At 41.1% G+C, this 26378-nt stretch overlaps 1 protein-coding gene across 6 annotated transcripts; it reads left to right on the top strand.

The window, feature by feature from the left end:
- Positions 1-1516: 1516 nt before the first annotated feature.
- On the top strand, positions 1517-26210 carry nck1b (NCK adaptor protein 1b). Of its 6 annotated transcripts, none has more exons than XM_086151141.1 (6): positions 1517-1734; positions 10263-10348; positions 11273-11325; positions 11994-12234; positions 21531-22285; positions 22378-26210. In XM_086151141.1, exons 4-6 carry the CDS (start codon positions 12009-12011, stop codon positions 22576-22578), a joined length of 1182 nt encoding a protein of 393 aa, XP_086007267.1. In that variant the 5' UTR covers positions 1517-1734; positions 10263-10348; positions 11273-11325; positions 11994-12008; the 3' UTR covers positions 22579-26210. The 6 variants fall into 6 exon arrangements, with proteins under 6 accessions (XP_086007267.1, XP_086007265.1, XP_086007264.1 ...); XM_086151140.1 differs by lacking the exon at positions 1517-1734 and adding an exon at positions 2131-2147; XM_086151139.1 differs by lacking the exon at positions 10263-10348.
- Positions 26211-26378: the final 168 nt, after the last annotated feature.

Below are 26378 nucleotides of genomic sequence, written 5' to 3'. Positions count from 1 at the left end.
GCTACAACTTAGTCCTGGTTGCTGTTTCCTCTCAAATGCTTGTTAACCGAATGTCAAGAGGCAGATGAACTTTACCGAATTAAGGTTCCCTTTTACAGTCTAAAACCATATGCTTTTCTGCAGCAAGGCAGTTCAGTGGCTCACTAGCACTGTTTCCTTTCTGTATGCAGGGAGGCATGGTGTTTGTGTGATTTCCCATAGGCCATGCAACAGTGACAAGCTGAAACAAGAACATAATGAGGATAAAGAGTGCAATTTTTTTATTTGGCCCCACTAAAATGACAACATGGGCTTTTCACGATTATCCCAGCAGGTGGCATTCACAATCCATTTCCTTTTACAGTCAACCAACGTTGGGCTGAAGTAGTACATTATTATGGTAAATTGCTAAGATAATTAGTGGCATATTCAGTGGCTTGAAAAATCCAGCTGAATGCATTTATTTAGTCAAAACAATTTTAATGCTTGAAAGAGCACATTCTATCTAAACCTTCTCATTTTCTTAGCAAGTCAAGCAGCAGAGTATTTATGGTTGTACTTATGCCACTGAAGTATGGCACTGTTGAATGTCTGACATATTTAGACCACAAGTATAGCTCACCGTACATTGCAATAGCAACAAAAACTAGGGACTAGTGTCAACATATTCAAGCAACATCATTGTCAAAAAAACAACTTGAAAATTAAGTTGTACTTCAATAAAGTTCCTTTCACATTACATGTTCCTGTGTTAACCAATGCCACAGAAAGCAAAGGGGGAAAGAAACATTGACATAAATGGGTGTAATATCTAATACACGTAGAGGCGTTTTGAGATGAGTTTTTCTGCAGAAAGCATAACATATTTGGAGGATGCCCACCTGTCTGAACAGGAAACAGATTGCATCCTGCTGCATCTTCCATAATCGCACAGAAACGCTCCTCAAGTCACCACTGACAAGATCATCACACTATCGTCATAGTCAGGGCGCGGGGGGTCGGGCGGCTGACATGTCCGTGCGCATGCGTGCGCTCATTGATCATTTTTAATTAAAAAATGCTTTGGTACAAAGCAGGGTACGGACCGATATCCAGCAAACACATCAACATTTAATCAAAGACATGGAATTCCAGTTCCAGAACCAAGCGCGATGTCAGTTAGCTTTAAAATAAATGTGTATGTATGTGTTGTTTTTTCTATTTTCGTCCACGGTGACACTCTTTCTCGAAGTGCAGACTCGTCAACAGCAATGTCGCATATTTATCAATCATATTATTTTATGTTAGAAACCGGGAGGAAAAAAAGGACCGAAGTTGAAATGTTCCGACACATTTCCATGGCTTGGATCATTCCTTGGCCTTACAAGGCGAAAACACATGATGAATGTTATAGGAACGTTAAACTTCAGCAGCTGCAGTGCGATTGACCTACAACTCCACTGTCCAATCAGAAGAGAGCCCACTCCGCCGCAGCCAATCGCGTGGGAGCAGAGCAATCCTGGCGTCTGAACAGCTTCTGGTGCTGCTACGAGTTAACCTAGCCGCGGTGCTGAGCTATGACATGCTTTGATATTGAAATGCTACTCCAACTGGGCACAGTGGCTCATTAGCTAGGCTAGCGCCTTGAGTGGGAGGAAAATAGCGGACTGCTATCGCTAGGATTCTGGATATTACTGTTTGCATCAAGTCGCTGTGTCTGCGGCTCCTTGACATATTCAACATATCATAGGAGAAGAGGTGGCCATCGGCGAGCAGGTAAGACGGACCATGATTTAGCAGAACAGGATATGAATGTGAGATGTCACTGTTTCCAAAGCTATCGGTCCACAGGCTGCTGCAGTACAGCAATCCCTCCCCTGCCATCCCCACCGCCACAGGCTAGTCCCTGCTATCCGAAAACGCACCCTTGCAACCGTACGGCTAACAGCTAACAGTACTTGTTAACTCATACAAAACCAGTTGTAGCCTTTGGCAACACGGCTAGCATACTGATGCTCAGCTGGCTAACGGACCCCCCCCGCGCGTGATATTTGATGCCCCGTTAAGCCAGGCGAGGCAATGTAAGCTGGCATGACACACTGTCAAGCAGAAGTTACAAGAATTACGCCCGGATAAAACTAACGTTTGAGCCGCAGCCCGTCGCGTAGCGTTGGATTTTGACTGACATCGTAAGTGATGAGCTAAAAGCTGTGCTCCTAAACGACTTACAATGGGTTTTCAGTGCCGCTAACCGAATCTCAAGTTGGCGTTGTCGGCTGTTACCCGCCGATGGAAATAGCCCGGTCATGGTCACGACAGAGGCATTCCCTCCACCTTCATTTGGGTCCACTGGAGTGTATTATCGCAGTATACATAATGAGTCATATGTCCTGTTTTCCGCACAATAAAACCACGCAACCTCTTGTTTTGTTATCAAGTAAATACTGAATTGATCTAATCAGAGAAGTCACAAGACATTAGTCCACAGTTAGGATCTGTGGTGCTGCCTTTTGATTGCAAGATTCCAAGGGCATTTTTATTTATTGTCCATCAATATTAAGGTGTACATGTACATTTTCTTGTTTGAGAATAATCTGTGTCGTTTTTAACTTAAAAAGCATCAAAACAGAATAGTTATGGATAATATCTGAGCCCCTCCAGAAGATTGGCACTACGTGCCTAACCAGGAGTTACACTGTTCTGCAGATTTAATAAATGTTGTGAAAACCAGCTGCTGTCTTGTGGTAGTATCTTAGGTAATTGCCCCCCTCAGATTATCTCTTGACAATGTTTTTGTACTCGCAACCAGATGCAGAGTAAATGCCATGTTTTGGTTGCACAATGGGCAATAAGGCTGTATAATTGTCGGCAAACTCTTGAGGCTTCTATTGGAGTGGTCTTGTGACTATTTGCAGCAACATGCTGCAGTGTTGCAGTGCTGTTTGAAAGGCACCATCATTAATTTAGAGATTTATATGGTTTGCATGATCTGACTTATTTGAGGGAGTACTTGTCGTTACATACTGTATACTGTAGATGGTTGGGTGTTGTGCAGCTGCTGTATAGGATGGTTTCTGTAATTATTGTCACACTGACACAGCTCTTCACAGTCTCTCATTAAGTTTCAGGGAGGTGAGAGGGACATTTGGTCTGCCATAGCTGTGTTTTTCTTTTTTTTTTTTCTCTCTGTGGGAGTCAGCGTGAGTTAAAGGAGCAGCTTCTGTGGAGAAAAGTGGTGAAGAGGGAATACTTGCAGAAGGAGATTCGCACTGTAAAGTCCTGTAAAGAGGGATCCACAGCTTTTGGTTTGACATAAAGTAACTTGCTCTCTGACTGATCTGTGCACTAAAGCTTTCAGTTTTGTATATTGACACTGCAGTGCTGTGGCTTTTTTTTTTTTTTTTAAACTTCAACTGAGCTTGTACTTTTTACTGATATGATTGTTCGCTAACATCAACCACTCGGCCTGTTTGCATTATACAATGGGTACAACCATGTGGAGTGTTGAGCTTGCCTGTCCCTCTTCCGAGAGCATAGCTATGTGCTACCAGTAGCCTCCAGCAGCCAAATCTGTCCCCGCAGCCTAGAGGAAAATACCAACTGTGCATTTTCATGTCGGCCAAAAAAACTAATGTGGCTGAAAATTTCCTTGGTCAAATGACATGCTGAAGAATATTCTCTATTAAGGGGATTTAGGCTTCTCGTTGACAAAGGGATGTTGCAGTCTTTCATGAAAACATTCCTCCTATCCCTGTGAGATCTCACAATTTAGGTTGTCAGTGAATGACAGTTATTTCTCTTTTGCACTTCCTGTTTGAAAAGATTTGTTCACTCTCACTGTAGTTTCTTTTGTTCAATTTGCCACGTAAAGTTTGTTTATTTGTACGTTTTACAATGTCTCATGACAATAATGCAATTTAAATCCCCCCTTCTTTTTGTAAATTTCTATACGACATGAAACCAGTCAAATTTTAGTCATTGTTCAACAAAGCTCATCTCGTTTTGCCCACCCCTTACTATCAGACTGTTCAATTACTGACACTGAACATAGAATGCCATCTGAGCAGACTCAAGGTATTTTGAACATCCTGTGAAGTTAATTTAGACAGTGTAATATAACAAGTACTGTGGGTTTCTGATTTTCCTGGAAACCTATAAAATTGAATATGTATTGTCAGGAAGGCTGCTTTAAAATATGCAGTTTTTTAATTTCTTATAGTTACAAAGTATTGTGCCTTGTATTTTGGTTTATTGAAAAAATGTGACTGCACCAATTCAAATATCTCTTGCTTGATCCTTAAGCAGGATTAGTGACCTATAGCAAGTATTAATGCCCACCAAGGGTGCACATAACAGTCAGTGTCAAAACATTTCTAATACTTGCCTCAAGTTAAACTGCTTGGAAAAAGGCTATGATTATTGCAAAAAAAAAAAAAAATTACAATGCTTTATTTATATAATGGTACATTTCATACAAATTAAAAATGATCTAACTTCTGTTACAGCTACAAGCTGGATATAACATTTACACTCTATCTTAGGTGCCGAATGAAATGAGACACCAATGCCGATCCCTCTCAAACATGTACAACAACATAGACTGTGTGAAGACTAATTCAAGATTTACTGAAGTGAAAGTTGAAGTGGAAAATGTGGTCTTTATTGCCTCTCAATTGTGAAACATCATGTTAATATGTTGACCATAGAATTTTGTGGCATCAACATGCAACCTGGAATGCTGCTTGCTCTCAAGATACTCAAGTTCCAACACGTGTCTGTTTCCAGACTCTTGTCCCAAGTGGCTTATGTAGTCCTATTGTGACAGCACCTAAGGGCTCACATTTGCCACCGTGCAGGAAGAGTAAGAGGAAGCCAGCGTATTAATTTCACCTTTTGAAATGGTCTGGTTAGGATTATTATCTTGTGGTTTGCTAATGATCTACTATTTTCACTCTAACAATAGCCTTTTCAAGAAGACTGTTGTCGTAATGTGTGCACAGTGAGACTATATTTAGATATTCTGTGTCCCATCTCTTAGCTGATTCTTAAATGATGCAAGTACTTTTTAAGAGGCCTGATACCACAAAAAGGAACCCTTTCAGCCTCATTGTGCTTTCAAACTTGAACATGTGAATGCCTCTGCTTTGTAAATGTGGCTAAGTCCTTGTTTGAGAAATACCTTTTCAACCCTTAAAGTTGATGTGCTGGATTTGAATTTGTTGTTACATTGAATCCAGATTACATGGGTGTAGTCTGGCTCTGATAGCAGTACCCAGAACAAGTGGAACATTGAGAAAGGTGTGAGCTGTGTCTGCTGTGCTGAACTAGGTGGGGCTTGAAGGAAAAGATCTCTTTGGACATAGCAGTATCCTGCATTGGGATTTACTTATTGTATTTTATTGTATGCATTATTTTTATACAGTCAATAGAAGTATTGCTGCCTTGAATGGTTGCAGGTGATTCCCTTGTGGAAGATGTATAAAAGGCTTTGTATCTACCCTTATTTTTCTTCTGTTTTAATTTTTGAATCAGTAATGTAGAAGTTATGTTTAGTGTCTATTGGTGTCCCATGATACCAAAGCAGCAACTGCAAATACTTGGGCCCACCAATAGTGGCCTAGAATCTAAACTATATGGATTTTGGATAGCTTTCTACATTAAAATCCTCACGCAGATACCTGTAGAATTGCAAGTTATTCTTGTAAGGTGCCACTTAAAAAAAAAATGGGGGCAACAAAATCACCAATATATTTACTTGGCTTGATAGAGCATGCTGTGTGTACAGTAGCAAATATTCTGCCAAAAAAAAATGAAGAAGGAAAAATGGGGAAGTGAAATACTTTTGAGTAATGTTTAACTTGCTCTTTTTTTTAAATGACTATTTTCATGATCAGTCTGGGAATGCATCTCCTGTAAAATGTTGATTGTTAGCAGACAAAAACTTCAATACCCTTTCAAAAAAAACACAAGCCATTTTTCAATGTATTATTTCTTGTATTGGGTTTAATATGTCTGAGCATTTCCCCGCAGCATTTTGGTGTGAATGGCCTCAATATTGTTGCTCATTTTCTCAAGTCCCCTTTTTGATAATGCAGACAAATCTTGAAAATTTGTCCTAGCTGATCCTTGTGATGAGAGTGAATCTCTAGTAATTCTCAAGAGACATGAGCCACTGTCTATTTCAGGCGATTCTGAACTGTGGCTAGTGATCCCAAGGGGTGGATAACTAACCACTTTCACACAGTCATGACTGTAGCCTTCATTTTTAATCCAAAACACTGTAGTTAATTCCATCTTTCAGTTTCAACATGATACAGGAAAGAGTTCCTTTTGCTTTGGCAATCCTTTTTTTTGCCACAAGTAACATTGGTGAAACAGCTTGATCTGATTCCAAATATCTTCTTCTACAGGGCACTATGCATCAATTAAAAAGAAAAAAAATGCCATTGGGGTTGAGCTGAACTAAGAGGTCAAGTCTACACTCTGTTAAATTGCATCACTTTCCCATCATCCGATCACCCTTGTGTCCACACTTCCTGTCTCACAGCTGGCTTGCCAAGTCTCCCATGACCCCTCGCTGCTATGCTGCTGTTTTGTTTTGAGAGAATCTAGGACAGCTGAGATGCAATGCCGTCTCATGGGTTTAAGTTGCTCTGGTTCTGTGTGAAAAGAGCAAGTGTGCATTCATTAGTTTGCCGTCATCCTGCACTGGCCGTTAGTGAAGCGGACTCGCCTTGTGGCTAAAATGTAATTTTTGGTGTAAGTTGGAGGAAGTGCAGCAGTGCCACAGGGGCTGATTGAGGAGTGAGCATACAGAGCACATTCCAGAAGGCAAGAGCCCTGTGATTTTAGCAGGCTGTCACAGGGATTAGGTTACTGTCTGCCTCTGTGAGCTCATGCTGTTGCTGTCTCAGTGCTTCAGCGATTCTAGCCAAGCAGTGCTACAGTAGTCCCACAGGGAAGACTGTACTGAGCATGAGTTTTTAACTGACTCAATTAAATTGGCTTTATTTTTACTAATATCCTCCCATGTAAATAAAGTTAGGGCCATTCATTACAAACCCAACTTTTATCTTTTCCATATTCATTACTCTCCAGTAATGTGATAGAAATACATTACCAAACTGGCCATTGGGGGTGCTCTCTGACTGAATCCCTCCTGAATAACTCAAAGGGGTTGTGACTACATCTGTTGACATGCAGGATGTGGCAATGCTACAGTTTCAGAGGCTTAGCTCACAAACTCCAACCCTGATTTCCATATTCTGTGGTTAGTGGTTTGCACTGGTGATAATGTTTACTATATGACTATCAGAAATTGTGTTTCTGATTGTTATGATAGGCTGTCACTTGCCACATTCTTAATAACATTGTAATAATCACAGCAGTGGACCCAGATAGCCTGTGTCCATGCTGTTGTGAGTGTTTGCTTGAGAACATGAGTGGATTACTGATAAATACACTGGCTGACCTGTCACCATCTTATTATTGAATTGCTCTCATGTCGTCGCACGTATTGGGACAGGACTTAAAATATATCAATAAGGAGTATCAGTGCAATTTCCACTGAAATACTTTGTTGTTCTCTTCACTGCCATTGAGATTATTTATTAGTATAATTTCTTGAATTCTGGCAACTGGAATAGTCAGCTGATTATGATCATGACTATCATCTATAGTCATGGAGGCTGTTCCACAATGTCCTTTAATGATATTGTAAAATGGCAGCAGGATTACATGTGTATCATGATGTAACACTGATGTTTTGATATCAGCCAGATGGTTTAATTACATTTAGAAAGCTGGGGAATCCTTTGTTGCCATCCATGCTGACCTCCTGGCCATTTTAAAATGCCCATGCTAATTTCAAAGAATTGGGGTCAATGAAATGTGAAACAGGATCATGGAGTTTTTGGTACCCGGGCTTTCAAAGAACAGTAAAAATGTAACACCTAACCAGGTCAAGCCCCCAAATTATTTGGGTTTAGTTATGACTGTCCTTGTATGGTATGCTTCTTCTCTACAGAAATGGTGGTTGGAGTCTGGTATAGGGTATAAGGCCCCTACTTTTGGGAGCATAATCGCACTTACAGATACAGAAAATGAGGCTCAGATTAAGGTGACTCTTGCAAAGGTTTACCAATGTATTGTTAATGACTACATGCCTAATCTCTGCCTTCACCATGCTGCCAAACAGTCAGTATGATAAACCGGCTTATTTACCTCCTGTACTCACTGTGATTAATTTGAACATACAGCACTAATGGAGGACTGTGAGGGAGTTGGATCCTATCCAAAAGTCAGATTTGGCAAAGTAGCAAATGCAAAGAAAGTAACAGTCGCAGTCATTCTGTTATCAACAGGGAATTTAGTGTCTTTTGTAATTCCACTGAAAAAGTATATGCTCTTTCTATCCAAGCATCACATCGGTCTGTTTCCTTTGCAATTTCCCAATAAAAGGTTGCCCTCAAAGTATTATCTCATTGCCATATTTTGAAGTTTGTATTCTTTATCTGAGAAAAAATTGCATTATCCATCATTTGAACATGAAGCTGGATGGTTTCGACCACCGAATGAATTTAATATTTCACCAGAGTACTTTGACGGTATCCTTTAATAGTGGCTTTGCAAAGAGCCGAGTTAACATGGCAACACTATTGCTTACCATTTCACTACCCACCACACTAGGTGATTATGTATATTCTCAACAGTGCAATTGGACAAAAAGAGACCTCCCAACCGTCTATTGAAAATACTTGCTTCAATTAACAGGAGTAATGTTTGTGGATAGTTCATCCACATATTTGATTTCATAAACTATTTACTTTATCAATGTTCTAGTTGTTTAACAGACGTGTTCCAAAAAAATTCAACTTGGATTACCAACACCGAAGAAATGTGCACATGATTGCAAGTGTCTAGTAAATGACATTCCCTTAGAAAGTAATAGTCTGGTAGGATTGAAACTTTTTTTTATCAGCAAACAAAGAGCTTCATGACTTCTGGAACCATTAAGTTGACAAGAAATATAATTTATTACCTTATGGGTATGGGGGAGTCTTGGAACAGACTTTAATTTCCCAAACAATGTGTCAAATGCATTAATTTGTTCACAGAAGTCTCAGTGTAAACAAATCAATGTTGGTCTAGATTACAAACACAGAAAGCATAGTTGTTAATGCCCTTTGAAACAGCAATGCAGATTGTGGCAGAGAAGCCAAACACATGGTATTGGTCTGGCAAGACTTCTCTGAGTTTTTTACTGAAAATGTTACTACTGGTAATTGCTAATTTGGAAAACAAGTTTCAAATGTTTTCCTTATTTTTAGGTAAAGGTTTGAAAACAAATAAAAAATTATATATCATTAAATTATTATTATATTTAATTGAAATTATTATTTCATGTCAATGTCACTCTCATATCCCTTGCTGAATAGGTTGCACATAATTGTCACTACCTACAATACCTTCATTCAAAAATAATATATTTAAGAGAATCTTGCATGGATATTTTTTTCAGTAAGAAAAACATTGTCATTTGGCTGCTTGGGGGCGACTTGACTTAGGGCATGTGTAAATTTTGTTTGTTAGCAGGGTAAAAGAACTATTGATGCTACACCATTTGAGCAGTTGACCTGACTGACCTTGTATTTTGGACTCCAGAGTGGCGAATAGCTTTGGCTCCATCTGCAACCAAGCGGTTAGCTTTGAGTATCTGTTGCTTAACTTTTTGATCCTCCTCTACATCTGCAGTGTTGTATGTTAACACTGTTAATGTGCACTAAGTGCTCTGCGACAATAAATGGTGGGCGCGACGGCCGCTAACAGAAATTATCTTGAGTTCTGCTCTTCTCTGAAACAAGTGAGAGTTCTACAGTGATGAATCTCATGGGAACTATTTGGAAGATCAGTGAAATATTGCAACTGAGGAAATCTAGATGGATATTGTTAGTGGAAAAGGAGGACCTCTCAGCCTCTTGGGCAGATTTTTAGCCAAGCCCAGGGAGTGTCTAGATTGTTGCTTTTGCCTCGGGTTAAGACAAAGCACTTGAGGATAATAAATTAGCTCTGTGTGTGTGTTTGCCACTCCTTCTTGTCAGTGTTCATTAATTTCATTATCGGAGCAAAAGCTGAACTCTGCTAAACTTTGAAAGTACAAAAGTTGTGATTTAATAATTTAAACAAACAGACCTTTTCATCAGCATTGACTATCTTCTTTATTTTTCTCTGGAAATGCTAATTTCATTTACTCCTGTCGGCGTATGCTGAAATTTAGTTCTGCTCTCTTTGTTTTGTTCCACGAGATCTGGGCCTGTCTTTCGGCCACCTGCAGCTGAAATCTAAATCTACATTGCTGCTTCAAATGAGAACCAAGCCCTCAATCAATGAGGTCAGTGTCTCTCCAAAGCCAGGCATGGAAAGGTAGAACTTGTCTCAATAACAAGCCTAACTCTAAGCAGCCGCTTCAGTAACTTTTCACTCCATCATTGCTGACCTAATAGCTGCCACCATGACATCAGCATGGCATTGCAGTTATAATAACCATAGCAGTCATCGATGGGTAAGCTCTTGGTCAATTGCAGGCGACTTTTCACGGGTTGATCTCAGTGCTTCCATAGCACAATTAAGGACTGCCTGGGGGAAAAATTAAAATTCTTATGATCAGCAAAGCTACAGAGTTTGAAACCAAGCTTCTGATGAATCTCATACAGAGCATTTGCATAGGCTCCACATTAGAGTACTATTAATGTTTCCAGCCAAAAGTTAAAATGATTTCTAGCCTAGTTCGTGTTAAGTCTCCCTTTAAACTCTGCCCACATTAGTGGCTCAGAGAACCTTTCCATCAGTCTATCTTCAAAGTTCATATTTTATTTGTAACACAATAGACAATGGTTGGATGGTTACTGAGAGGAAATTTTCCTGTGTAAATCTGAGAAGAATGTGGATTCTGAAACATAAGCTCATCACACTTCAGCAGCATTTTGAGTTGAACTCTAAAAATAAGCCCTTTATTTCTGCTATTTCAAGAATACTAGTATTTGAGGGAGAGCTAACAGACTACACTGTGGCAATGGCAGCTGACATTTATTCCTTTATCCTAGCCTAGATATGTCATCCTGTGATAATTTGGTTGTATGCATATTGATGTCTGTAATATTCCCTGGGAATACTGATGTTATATACGGAGTAGCTGAGTAGTCTCTCTGTTTCTAAAAACAGACATGTGTGTCCAAGCATGATCAATTTGTCTTGGGGAAATATTTGGGAGTCATCATTCTTCATTGTCCCCCATTGATTTATACTGTTTTTCTAGGCCGGCAGTGAAGCGTTAAAAACTTTGAAGTCCTCAGCTTTGATGCAGTACAGGTACAGCTATATCTATTTCTAGCCACATTTTTGATATTCTACTCAAGGTGTGTCCCATAGTTTGAATTTTGAGCAGACTGTGTAGTCTATATATCAAATGTGACTGAAAGCAAAATACCTTAGGGTGTGAGCTGTTAAAACAGTTTGTGTTTTTAAGAAATATGCTACTGTAAAAAAGGGGCACCAAATAAGTAGAGATGCATAGTTTCCCTTTTCTTTTACATCTAAAATGCTCATTCAACCGAGATGCTTGCTTATTAAATTTCTTACTTACAAACATTTTATATTATACATGTTTATGTTGTCTGCAAACATAATTGAATATGATAACAATGTGCACAGCGAAGGACCAAAATGGATGCTGAAGTCTACATTTCTAACCAAGTAAAAGATGACTCAGTGAGCACAACTTACCTGTTGACCGTCGGGGTTCACTGGCCTGTATTAAATGGGAGGTTTAAGCTTGTTTTATGCTCTCGAATTCAGTTCCTTGTAATAAACCAATTATCTTAAAGAAAGCAAGAAATTGTTCTGTAGCTTGTCTTCATTTTAAGCAAAAAAGTGTTTAGAGTATCCATAGTCCAATATGACATCTTTGGTTGATTTGATGTTTTTGTGCACTAACATCAACCAAGCTGATTTCTGTTTTCTTGCCTTCTTTCTACCAGTGCCACTAGTGCAAGATGACGGAAGAGGTGATTGTCATCGCCAAGTTTGACTACATGGCCCAGCAGGACCAGGAGCTGGACATAAAGAAAAATGAGCGCCTTTGGCTTCTTGATGACTCCAAGTCCTGGTGGAGGGTTCGAAATGCCACCAACAAAACAGGCTTTGTGCCATCGAACTATGTGGAGCGGAAAAACAGCGCCAGGAAAGCATCTATTGTAAAGAATCTCAAAGACACACTCGGTAAAAAAAAAATTAAATTTTTTTCCTTTTACAAGTTAATTTTGATTCCAGTTCATCTTGTGATTGCATTGGCCAAGCACCATATTTGATGAATTCCTCCAAGTTTTATTCAGCTTCCTGCATATATATATATATATATATATATAAATCCTAAACATTTATCTACCTTTTCTCCTGCAAACCCGCTCACCCCTCTTCGTCTGTCTCCTTTTGTATGTCGTGTGTTTCTTCATTGCTCCCTTCAATTTTGGATTTGTTTAAGACAAGTGGCTCTCACTGCAATCAGCTAGTCTGCTCTTTGTTAACAAATCAAGGTATCTCCCCTTTCCCCTTATGAGTGAGTAATCACAAGAGGATTCCCTCCTCCATTTTGTCCTGACAGGAATGAATTCAGCACAAGTGATGTCAGCACTCCACGCAACAGTTATATTTTGGGACCGTTTCATTTCAATAGTACTGCAAGAGGCACCGCAAGTCAAATGTAATAGTGTATGTAAGCCAAGGTTAACATTTTCCTTATTCTGGTTGCTGACAGATATTCTGGTTAATTTGAGAATATACACTTAGACCACTGGTATTTTATGCTGTAGATCCATGTAGACTGGTATTGATTGTGAAGCAGTTTATCATATCATTTATGCTTTACATCAAAAAGGGGAAAAAAAGTGCTCCATGTATAATCTCCTGTGTTGCTCTGCAGGTCTTTATTGTCTCACTCAAGAGCATGAAAAGTATGTTGTTGTGTACCTTTGATAAATGTTTAGCTTTTTTTTTTTTTTTTTTTTTTTTTTGAATTTCATCTTGAGGGATTACATTCATCTTCACGGTAAAATACCAACTGTATTTAGCACATTTTATCTTCTGCTCTACTCATCGAATGCATCTTCATTTGGTATTGTATTCAAGCATGAACAGGAGTAAAACTACACATGCTATGAACAATAACTCAGATTGTACACTTCTAATGTCATTCTGTATTGTACATTTTCTCCAAAATTAGTCTAAAAGTAGTTTCCAGGCAGGAGGGTGGCATTTTTTTCTGTAGTGCATTTGCTATTTTCTTTAGTGCAAGTGGACTATTAAAGTAAGCCTCCGTTTGGTTTTACAAACACACCGTTGACCTCAAACCTCATCTGTGGCACAGGGAAAGATTTTACTTCCAGTGTTGATGTTGTCAGAGATGCCATATTCTTGTACAGTGTGGTATATACTTGTGAGTATTCTGGCAACTAAGTGACTTTTGCATGTACAGAAGATAAAAGTGCAAGGTATTGTGTGTATCGCTCACCAGATGTGTCATCAAGTTGGAACTGAATCATAGATTGCAGTGTTGACTGCAAAACTGACAACACAACTGTATCTTCCTGTCAACCTTGCATTTTTTTTTTCACTGTTCACGTGACTTTGTGGTGACAGGATATTCAGTGCCATGAAAATAGCATAAATATAATCTGAAGGAGGTAAAAAATGGTAGACACGTATGGACTCTTTTAGACCAAGGTGGCTTGTTAATTTTCATCCTTTTGATAATATACTTGACTGAAATGACTTACATCTAGATGTTTGAGACTTATGTCTAGATGTTTTTTTGGCCTAGATTTGTTTCTTTATTCCCTGTTTATATGTATGATAATTAAAGAGGCATCACCCACTTTGGAACACAGACATAGGTCTCTGACATAGATACATCAAATAAAATAAGAGGTTAATACATCTAGAATGGCTTTTAAATGCTAATATAATCAGAATGCTTGTAATTTTGTTCATGGTCTGTTGTGTGACTCGTCATTTTCAGTGTATTACCAAGGTTGCTTATGATCTGTGTGTGTGGGAGAACAATATGAAAAGTTGCCCAATGACTGCTCTTTTATATGTGTGTGGGAGAGAAACATTGGAAGGAAAAAAACAGGCCTGTTGCTGGGTGTGGATTGGTGTCTTCGTCTGAAAGAATGCATGAGGGTATGGTCTAACAGCAGATGGTTATGTTTTGGTGAGTGTGCGCGTGTGTCTCTATGTATGAGGGTTCATGTTTCCTGGTTTTGTTGTAAAGATACGAGTGTGTCTCTACAAACAACTGCAGTCATGTGACACTGCACTCCCTTACTCACCCAGCCATTGCAGTGTCCACACAGATCCTTTAATATTGATCCTCATTTTTGCAAGGTTCTATCCGTCTTCACCAAGTGTTGGCTAACTCTTTCACTTTCTATGTATCTCTATTCTTCCTTCCCCTTTCCCTCTCTCTTTTTGTGTCTCTGAGCTTAACCCTCCTCCCTCCTTCTTCCCCTCTCCATGAGGCCTCTGCCTTCCAGAGCCGGAGGCCTCTCTATTCCGCCGTCTCATTGGTTGAACTTGATCACATGATCAAGGAGTGGGCTGCCCTGCTCTGCTATCTGCCCAGCTCGTTGGGTGTTCACATGGAATAACTCTACAGCTGCAGTGGGAAGAGAGCAGGGGCCGGGAAAGATACGGAGGGAAAGACGGCAAGCCCAAAATGGACATGGCTAACCTATTCAAACATTTCTTTCGTGAGTTTTACCTTTTTTAGCCTTCTTTAGGCCCTTAAGCTGTAAGGACTATTGTTGAATGTGTTGTGGAATCATTCTGTCTATGAAGTTGAAGTTATTCCTTTCCTTTTAAGAGCCTTGGAGGACTTGCCAAGTATTTTTTCCATGTCTTTCCTTCCTTGATCTCGGTAACCAGATCGTTGGAGCGTCAGGGAGTAGGTTGATTGTCACATCAATATTTTTGTGCGAATAATTTGTGTCATAAGAGCCGAGGGTGGAGGTGTTTCCAGAACATTTGAGGCTGTGTCTTGTGTGTGTCTGCAAAGACTGGGTGGATATGCTTTTGAAAAGCCTTCTGCTGAGCAGAAGCCTGTAATTGCCTCAGCAATCCTTCTGTTTCCCTCTTTTAGACACATACATGAAGTAATACTCCTCCCTTTTTCTCCAGTGTTTTGTCCAAGTGAGTAGGCTGCAACCCGCTAGATTCCACTATCATGCTTGAAGCCCTTTCTCAACCTTGTTTAGGAATATCTCAAGACATAGCTGAAGTCTGTTTTCTTTTATACTACCCTCAGGGCAGGCTCACTCATTCTGGGAGGGTCCCCCCACACCACACACTAGTCATGAGCTACAGTTGAAGGGACACGGGGTGCTCATGTAGAACACTGTAGGCATTGTGTTGAGAGGAAGAAGGGGAGCTCTGGTCCAATCAATCGAAATAAACCAATCTACTGCGCATTGGGACTTATCAGAGGAATGTAATTTCTCGGGCAGCCCTGTCAGTTGTAGACGTTTCACAGCCACACGGACACTTTTCAAAAGCACCCGGCACACGTCCTTTGTAATCTCACCTTGTAACCATTGAGTGGTATCTCCTGTCTCAGTCAATCTCCCCACCTTGTGTGTGTGTGTGCGTGTGTGTGTGTGTCCTCTCTGACTAACCCAGTGAGCCTTTATAGACTAGGAACAAAAGAATGGTGATGGCATGCTATAAAAAAAATAAGATGGGCAAACAGATCTTTTTTTTTGTTGGTTAAAATAAAAGGTTTTGGCCTCCTCTTTTCTTTCTCCCTCCCTTAACCCTCCCTCTGTTTTTCCTGTTTCTCAGCCTCCCCAGTGAGCGGAAACTCTAATTTGAGCCACATTTCTCCCTGAGCATTGGTGGAGAGCAGGCCAGAAAGGAAGTGAGAAGTTAGAAGGAAGTTGAATCATTGTGCGGGAGTCTGTTGGACTTTCTGGCAGTCGCAGTCACTCGTGTCCGTCTTTCTAACTTCTACTGACTTTTTTTAAACGAGAGGTAAAAATCGAGTTACTTCATCGCTTTGATCCAAGGTTTTTTTTTTTTGTCTCGCCAAAGTGTCCACCTGTCTTTGGTTTTCCATCTTTCCCCTTTCAGATTTGTTTGCAAAAGTGAGCAGCGCCTGGGAGAGCTTCATAGTAGCCAGTGTTATAGGATTTGAAATGTGGCAGGGTTTGAGCGCAGATATTCCTGTTTATGTTGTGCTTGACACAACCGATTTGATACGTTCATAAGAATGAATTTTTTTAATGTTTTTATTTATTTATTTAATTGTTTCGGCCACAAGAAGAGTCCATCCACCAGTGCTGTAGGCGATGTCTCAAAGACATTTAGTTTTCTTTTAGGCCAAATAAATTCTTGAGACAGTGTCGCTTCCACTATTTGAAAATACTGTGACATTTATTCATGGAAAAAAGAGAAATAGGAGGATATTCATACACTTTGTCTCAGGGTATCCTCCACCGTAAAACGCAGTAAGTAAAAAACTGATACTGGTATATAAGGAACATGTCAACTCGAGGGATGTCCAAAGCTGAGTCATTGACTTCCTCCTTTTCGCTGTCTTGGCATTTTCCAAGAAATCCCATCAATTTTTTTTTTTATCACAATCCTGCAATTAAAAATAACCAAAATTATTTTGGTTATTATTTAAAAAAAGTCACTTGGTCTTAATTAGGTTTGACCAACAGGTCACTTTATCATGAGTAGTCTGGTAAAAAAAGATAATTGTTGAACATTTTCATCTGTCAGATTTCTCAATTTTATTGATGTAGTATTTATTATCCCCTCTGGATCCAGCCCTCTCTCACTCTGTAGGTTTCTCACATGCTGAATATTGGTGTCCAATTATTCACAGGCTTTTAGGATCATTTCAGGTCATTTCTGAATGTAGGAGTATTTAATTTGTTATTATTTCATGGACATTTCATGATCTGTTGTAATTTATGTTGGCCTCAAAGCTGGGCTTGTACGTTTTTAGGGGAAACAATATTCTTTAATAGCCTCCGGTAGTAATGTAATGACATTTATTGCCACAGCGTATGTAGGCTGAATTCAAACAGCACCTTTCCACCCTAATAACACCAGTGCACTTCCCATCCTTGAATGTGTCATGCATAATAGCTATTCATAAAAAGAAGGTAAACATTTCAGCCTTTCTGTTTTCTGAAAGGGCAGCTGTGTGTCTGCTGGGATCAGAGGTGTTTTTGCAGGCATATGCTCATCTTCTGCTTGGCAATTGGCTTGGGTGTCTTGGACGTTAAAGTAGCTTTGCATGTTTCCAGCTCAGCTAACAGCGGCTAAATTAGCAGCACGGTCGAAGCTGCAGCTCTGAAACGCCATGGAAAACGTCGCCGCTGGAGAGCACGCTGGATCACTTATATCTCCGAATGTGGAAGGACCATTACATGACCACGTGTGTTAGGTTTGCAGTGTTGTGGCACGTGCCTGGAAAATGCGAGTAACACACAAGGAGCAGATTTTGTGAGTCTTCAGTGTTCGACTCAATTTTACCCGGGCAGTCTGGCTAAAATTGGTACTACGGTGATTGTGACTCAACTGATGGGCGCACAGAAATGCTTTGTGCACTGAGCTACAAATGTACACAGTCCTCTACTAAATGAAATGCTCTTGCCGTTGAAATGTCTAAATGATTGCATTCAGTTCAAGCAGGGGGATGTACAGGCACTGTCAGACAGCCTGACGCGGGGTGTTGTTGTCCACAGAGGAAGAGCCCTGAAATGGAGGGAAGCGGAGGGGTCGTGAGGGCTGTGGCAGACAATGGACGACTGGCCAGCAAAGAGAGCGCAGTTAAAAACAAAAAAATAGTTCCTGTCACTGTTGGTTGAACAAACCCTCCAGCATTTTCTTTTTCTCCTAGCTGTTGCACCTTGTTTAAAGACCGAAAGTGGGAGTGTAGTGGGAGCTTTAGGCTTAGTTGTTAGGGTGCTCATTGTTAAAACAGGCACACTATCCTTTCACGTAACATGATGGCCTTCCTCCACTTCCCTCTTTTTCAGGAAATACACAGGAAAAAGCATCTGATGTTGAAAGAGAATTTTCCAGTTTGATGTGCACCGATGTGCACTTCTCATCTCCCCTTAGCAGAAAACAATCCCCGTGAGCAACTTATTGGCACTGTTTGGGAGTTTCGGGGAAAGCTTTCACCTCCAACATCTGCTTGCACACAGAGAGAACTCAGGCAGTCGGGAAGGCAGAACAATATTTTGGCCAAATTCAGTTAAAGGGCGAGGTGACAGCGATTAGACTGGATTTTTGGCAAAGGAGTTTCAAGGGCGAATATCGTGTGCTTGTTGATTTCCGTGTCTTTCTTGGATGCAAATAAAAGGACCCTCCGTTGTAGTGTGATGAAGTTTTTTTAAATAAATCATTATAGATCTGGTTATTTAATAATTTTATATTCTGTGGGCTTTCCCTTTTCATTACAACACACAACTGGCAGCCTCACACTGTCTTGACTCATCTTTTACCGTTAAATGAAATTCAGCTGTTCCTCATGTAGCGCTATTGTGATAGAGGTAGCACGTCTGGCGGTGTAGCGGCCCACTGACAGTAACCTAGAACGCACCATAATTAAAGATGTCCGGTTTTATTCTCAGTAACAGCAATAGATGTCCTTTACAACAGCTGCAAGTTGTCAGAGGCACTCGATGTCAGACTTCTCAGTCGGTCTGTCATTTTTGTTCTTTAAACAAGATCACCACCATTTTATGTCAGAGAAAAGTACAAATCTTTATTTAAATTGTGTTGTAGCTAGCGATAATGTGAAATTATTTCAAATGTTTCTTCCCACATGAATATTAGTGTTCTCGCATGATTATGTCTGAATACTCTAAAGCCTGACCCCTGTAAACCACTGTAGATCTGTCGTGTCGGACTAGGTGTTGATATCCCTCGATAAAAGCATACCTAAGGCACCGATGAGACTCTGTAAATATTAGTTGAGCGCACAAATTAGTTGAGCGCATGAACCAGGCAGAATGTCGGACATCCCGCGTCGGCCAACAGCGAGAAGTTGTCTAACAAGCACTCTGTTGCAAGTACTCGCCCTTAACCAACAACAGAGCAACAAATGAACTCTCACAGAAGCAGATGTTTTTATCAGCCTCTTTACCCCCCCTCCTGTTCCATCATATAGCAGTACACGCAAATTCTAACTTCCCTCTATCCCCTTGACCTAGATTGAGCATCTATTCAAATGCTTTAGTCACAGACTCCCATGTTTTTTTAATGCAAAGCCTCCACATGACTGCAGCAGGAAGCAGAAAATAAAATCCCTGACAGGGACCCTGATAACGACTGTAAAATTGCCGGACAGATGACATATATAAGCACTCAGTTGTCACATTTCTCAACTACAGTCAAGTTACTTTTTTATGAAGTATTGACCTCTAACCTGTTGTACAGCTAACTAGGCCATTACCAACTGTGTAGAAGAAATGTCCTGGGGCTTGTTTGATGTTTTTTTTTTTTCTTTTTTCTTCAGCTTGCCTGTGTGATACTTGCACTATTCACGATCAAGACATTGCCATTATTGCATAATTTACAAATTTAAATAAGTGGGAATGGAGCAAGTGCTTCTTATGTGGTAATACCATTCCGTTTCTGTTTTTTGATCCTTTTTTTGTCATATTTTCTTACACTCTAAAGTGCCAGGGGCTTAAGTAGACTGAACTTTCATGTTGACATCAGCTCTCAACATCCCACCTTGTGGTCTGTACTTATGTGTGGAGGTATGACTTACAGCTGGGTGTACCTAGAAGCAGTTTGACATTGGGCTCTCTACATGCGCAAAATTTGTCTGAACTTCTTGAGTCACAACACCTTTTTTGGGGAATAATTGATATGTGGTTGAGCAAATTTCAATAGTGGCCTCGTGACACATTATTCCTGTTGCTTACTCAGAACATAAACACATGCACCGACATTCTCGCATCATCCTGCAGACTACACCCCGTCTTCCTGTATAATTTCACCTCACTAATTTGTAATTCTGCAAGCGACAGCCTTGCACATATAATCAGTCGCTCTGTGTCTGTTTACTGTCTGGTATCAGTCGTCTGCCTGGTCAAAGATTTAGCCTGGGTTGCCCCCCAGAGACGTCATCGAACCTGAAAGTGCCGGGATGTCACATCAAGACGGCGGACTTTTGCATTTGCTTCATCAAGCAAAGAGCATTTAGTACAGACAGGCGTGACCTCGTCACTGCATCCTCTGCTTCCCACGCATGTGCTTGGTACAACTGCTGGCACGCCAAGTTGCCAAGTGGAAATTCTTGTCCAGCAAGCGATGACCACAGGCCTGCCGATGCTCAGCCTCAGGACTTCAAGACTTAGAAACAAGCAAAGGGCTCCACACAGAAATTATAACGGCGCCAAGAAGTTTACTGAGTTTAGGGGTTTAAATCATTCATTCTTATTGTTTTGCCTATGTTTTGCTTAAAGACGGACATGACTTTTCTTGGTTGGAGTCGATGAGGTCGTACTCAGCCCCGTGTTTCTCCTGTGGATGTCAAGGGATCAGCCTACTATGGTACTTGTTGAGTAATGGGCTTGGGAGGGGAGGGGCGACGGGGGCGGGGGGTTTGTGTGAACAGAGGACAGGAACAAAAGCTCCGGAGTGTGTTGGCAGGAATGGTTGGTATCCAGCTGCAGGTGCCAGGGCAGCCGAGGTGATTAGTGCAATGTGATTAACAACACTGAAATATGACTGAGCCCTTTCTCTCTTTGAGGCAGATAAGAGAGGTCAAAGCAAACACTGCTGATAGTTGTCTTTTTTTTTTTTTTTCTTCTTCTTTAAACTTAATGTTTTTTGTGTTAATTTCCACAGGGATTAGAGGTTCTTGTCAAATAGGCTGTGTCAGCATGATTTTTTTTTTTCTCGTTTTCCTCCATACTCAAGCATTGCTTTTTGTTTAAGCATCTAGGTCCAATCCCCAAGAATGCAGTGTGTGTGTGTGTGTGTGTGTGTGTGTGTGTGTGTGTGTGTGTGTGTGTGTGTGTGTGTGTGTGTGTGTGTGTGTGTGTGTGTGTGTGTGTGTGTGTGTGTGTGTGTGTGTGTGTGTGTGTGTGTGTGTGTGTGTGTGTGTGTGTGTGTGTGTGTGTGTGTGTGTGTGTGTGTGTGTGTGTCTGTGACTTATTTAGCCCTGCTTACCCTCTTTTGTATAGCAATGTAACTTTCACAAAGATGGAGCCATATGATTCGCTGTGGAGACCCTGAAAGATTCCTCATGTGAATGACCTATTCTTCCCCTTAGATTTCTCTTGCTAAGATATTTTCTTTCCCCAAAAGCAGAACATTGTAAAATATAATCTTGGTTTTTCAAAAATGTTCAATATCCTGCTAATTTCAAGAGTTTGTTTTTTTGCTTGTTATTCACTGCTTTGTTTCAGTATCATTGGTGGATGCGGGACTTCTGTCAACTGTAATGCGCCCTCCGCCTTATTTTTTTTTTTTCCGTCTTCTTCCAGGGATTGGGAAGGTGAAGGGCGGAAAGAGGGGGATGAGAGACACTGCCTCCAATGCTGACTCAGACATGTATGCCGATAACGGCGAGCGGCTTTACGACCTGAACCTGCCTGCCTTGGTCAAGTTCAGTTACACTGCCGAACGCGAGGATGAGCTGTCCCTGGTCAAAGGCACGCGGGTGGTGGTGATGGAGAAGTGCAGCGATGGTTGGTGGCGTGGCAGCTATAACGGACGTTCTGGCTGGTTTCCATCCAACTATGTGACAGAGGATGTGGACGGGACGGCGGGGGGAGGTGGGGTGGGCGGATTTGGGGACCCATCGGGATCACTAACAGAGAAGCTGGCGGCCGTGGTGAACAGCACGACGAATGGAAACAGAGTACTGCACACGGTTCAGGCACTCTACCCTTTCAGCTCAGTCAATGACGAGGAGCTGAACTTTGAGAAGGGCGAGGTGATGGAGGTCGTCGAAAAGCCTGAAAACGACCCCGAGTGGTGGAAGTGTCGCAAGGTGGATGGACAGCTTGGCTTGGTGCCTAAGAACTATGTCACAGTGCTAGACTCCACTTCCCACAACCCCCAAGGAGGCCCCGCTGGACCACCCACGCCCGACTGTGACTACATCTCACCTTCGGGCAGCGGGCGATTCGCAGGGAAGGAGTGGTACTATGGAAAGGTGACACGCCACCAGGCGGAGGTGGCCCTCAACCAGAGGGGCGCTGAGGGAGACTTTCTCATCCGTGACAGCGAGTCATCGGTAAGTAGCTGCCGTACGCACGCCATTTTCAGTTCTGCTGCCGCTGAGAATCCCAGTCGGCATTGTGACCTTGCTCTGTTTTGCACTTGCAGCCCAACGACTTCTCCATCTCTCTGAAGGCACAGAGCAAGAACAAGCATTTCAAAGTGCAGCTAAAGGAAAACCTTTACTGCATCGGACAGCGCAAGTTCAACTCTATGGAAGAGCTTGTCGAACACTACAAAAAGGCCCCCATTTTCACCAGCGAGCAGGGAGACAAACTGTACCTGATCAAAGCTCTTGCTGCCTCCTGATCCCTCTCCGTTTTTATGTACACTCTCTTTGAGACCGGTCTTACACACAGAGACACACACACACATACACACACACACACACGCACCTATAAATTACATCCATCTATGAATACAGATGTTTAGACCAGAATACACACTAACATTAAAACTCCAAGCCTGAGGACTTAACACATCATCAGGACTTAAACACCCTGTTTGTGAGCTTTCCAAGAGAAAGCCGAAGGGGTAGAAAGACAAAAGATGCAGAGACAGACTATGGACTCCTGAGAGTTGACTACAGATGTCTTGGTCACCTATTTAAAACTATCCAGATGTGTTAGGTCATAGGCAGCGCCATTTATTTTCACCTCTGTCTATTTAGATTTGCATTTAGTTTTCTTCTGTTGTTAATATATAACCTTTTTAACAGTTTCTTTTTAAAAAAATGTGATTATTTTTAACTGTGTCCAGTTACACAACAACCACCGTTATGAGGCATTGTGAGCAAATTCAGATCTAGTGTAAAGTTCTATCTTTTCAAGCCTTTTGTGTTCTCTGTCCTAACCCAATCTTAACGGTTGTGGAGAAGCTCATCCACATTTTTTTTTTGCAAACATGCTAATCATGAATAAAAATTAAGTGACCAAAATATATTTATTGATGTAATTCTGTTAGGAATCATGGTTGTAGAGTTTGGATACAACACTGTGCAGTGTATATCCATTGTGCAGGGGAATTTCTGGATGATTCCTCAGCTTGTGCATGGTCAAACTAGCCATTGACTTTCTTTTTTTATATAATGGAACTACTTGTCTTGCATATTGCTGTATCCATATCATGTGAATGTTACGGAGCCTCCGCACAACTGACAGTTTGGCTTAGAATCCCATGAGATAGCATGCATGTTTTAAAAAAAAACAAAAAACAAAAAAAAAACAGAAAAACTGAAACTCCAGGGAGAGGTTGGAGGGCTATTGAACTCTTCACATGGCCCTTCAAACACGAGGATAAAGTGTTTGTCTTCCTCTCCCCCTCCCCGTGACTGACAGCTGATGCTTCCTCACAGCGTTGCTAGAAGAGATGTTGTTTTGGGAGAGAGGCTGTGCCGGTGGTGTGGGGGTTAGGACATGTGCACACTAAACGCTTTGAAGTACCCGCCATTTGTGTGGAACTGGAGGGGAAATCGAGGGGCCGGTCCGGACAGTCCAGATGGTGATCTCACTTCTCTTGAATTAGTGATCGCTTCAGGAAATGGCTCAGTGAGGGTCACGTAGAGGTCCAATGTTCACGTAGCGCATGCAGCAAGCTGGGAGTCACACGAGTAAAACAGTGCTGGGTAAAAGATACCGGTTATCTCTTTATTAAAATTACTCATAAATAAAACTGAATGAAATGTCAGCTAAGTTTTGTTTGTTGGATTATGGATTTTTCAAAGTCTTGATCAGTGTCAAATTAGGGCCCATCTTGTAACTATTTTGAAACTTACTACAAGGGGTCTCTTGTGAGTTGAGCCAAAGTGGACCGAGGGGGTGTTTTGAGTGTGAGGGGCAGCGACGCCTGCAGCCAAGCAGCAGCAGCAGCACGGCTGGCGGGGAGCCGCTCCAGCAGCGGGCTGAAAGAAATGATGGTTATGATGCCTGTAATGATGAGTTCTCCAGCTGTGGCCAGTTGGACCTGAGCAGAGGGAGAGAGACCGAAAGAGAGAGGGATTTCACAGAGGGAGAATGGGGGGGTGAGTTAGGATTCAGGGAGGAGACTTGGAGAATCGATCTCATCGGGCAGAAGGTCTGGAATACCGCTTACAGTCATATTTGGGTGGGGAAATGAAAGGAGGCCAACGCTGATGTATTGAAATGCAGAAGAAGAGTTTGGGGTTTTTAGGGATGGACTTGATCCAGGCATGAACGTATCGATCATGCAAAGAAAGAACACAAGCGACTGCAGTTATTTTCCTCTCTTTTCTCCAGGTGACATTTTCTGAGTCCTTCGTACGAGAGCTGAGTGATGATTGTCTGGCCTCTGTTTTGAAGCTGCGAAAGATTAATGGAACAACCACCTTTCAGTTTGATTTATGGAACATTTCTTGGCTCGCAGTAACACGCCGTTTTTATGTATCGAAGTAACATTCCACGCTGAGAGATGGGGGTGTGACCATGGTTGTCTTGATTCAATGCAGATCAACAGATTTGTCTCCCGGCTTTCTAATACATTTTTTTTTTTCATCACCCTGAATGTTAAAGAAAGAAATTCGATATTTTAAGTGCATTTCTGCCTGCGTTGCCATCACTTTTCAGTCGTGTGACAGAAAGTTGTCTCATTTCGTTTGGACCTGCTTTCTCTTCTGATGTCATTTCCTGTAGCCGCTCACTGGCTGTTAGTGTTAAGTTGCAAACACTTAACATAAAAATATGTTGGAGGCTGATTGTTACTTGATACAATCATCATATTTATAACCCCCCTACCCCAGGTCCAAAGCAACGTTATTTAAATAACATTTTAAATGGCAACATTTAAGTAACACACAGCAACACGACGCGACCCATTTTCTAGGGCTTTGAGTTTTTTAATGTGCCTTCACTGTTTTTCTGTCGACCAAAGGTTTAAAGTCCTCCTCCCCGTCCCGTCCTTCCCCAACCCTAACGTCATCACCTGATGCCATTTGGTTAAAGCTTTGCATGGGCTACCGATGAGCGTTGGGATGTCTGAAAACATCCTGATAGGTAAAAGGGTATTTCCTCATTGAGGACTCTGAAAATGTCAATTATTTTTTGTTTTATCATGCATAAAATGCCCATTAGTTGGTATTGTGTGTCGTATCAAGTGTCCTTACCATAGCGGACTCCATTAAATATAACTTAAGTAAACAGTGAACGCCTACATGTACAGTTTTAAAGAAAAAAATGTGATGGCGTTCATCCAGGATGATCATCCCAGGTGTGATGTAATCACAACCTAGATCTCACTAATGAGCGCCTCGAGTAGTGCTATCACGTCGTCGGTTGTGAAAAAAATTTCCATGGAAATGCTTTTTATGTCTGTGTACTTCATGTAAGGAATAGTGTAAGACATCCACTTTTGCAGTTTAGCCACTTAAATATCTAAAAAAAAAAAAAAACAATCAAATGTTTTTACTTGATATTCAGAAACGTAAATATAGTATATCCCTGCGTAGATCTAATTATTCTATATTTCTATTTCCCTTTCACACCAACTGGGGGTGGGGGGCTTCATCCGGTCATCCTTGTTGTACAGGAGATCAATCAGGACACACAACACCCAAACTCTTATTTCTGGCCAACCAAAGTGCCGGTTGCTCTGCCACTGAGTGAGGCTGAGATCTCACTTGAAGTCGTAGTTCTTTTGATTTATATTCTGAACAAAAAAACAAATGAAAACTGGTGCTGCTTACATTTCTGTGGTGTTCTTTGTCTCACTGCGCGTAGTCTTCTGTATCAGAGAGAGGGGAAGAGAGAGCTAGAGGGAGGGAGGAAAAACAGACCAATGCTGTGGAATTGTTAAAAGGCAGTGCTGTGAAATTCAATGTCATGCTCTTAATACTGTTTCGATGGAGGGGGAGACCGTCTTCAGGTGTAATGACTTAGAAGAATTTATTTAGAGTGGTCGAACGGTGTAATAAACATAATAAAACAATATAATTTGTTGTTTTTTTGTCTCATTTTAAAAATGTAGTTTCCACTTGACATTTTTGCTTTATACTTATCAAATAAAACTTGTAGGGAGTCTGAAAAGCTATGACCTATTTATTTTTAGGCACAAGACAAAATGGGATTTTAATGATCTTGAATGGATCTATTATTATC

Source organism: Fistularia commersonii, chromosome 8 (assembly GCF_037954325.1).
Source record: "Fistularia commersonii isolate RoL2024-O1a breed Wild chromosome 8, RoL_Fcom_v1.0, whole genome shotgun sequence".
In the NCBI taxonomy this organism is placed as follows: Eukaryota; Metazoa; Chordata; class Actinopteri; order Syngnathiformes; family Fistulariidae; genus Fistularia; species Fistularia commersonii.
This window is presented reverse-complemented; position numbering and strand designations above follow the sequence as displayed.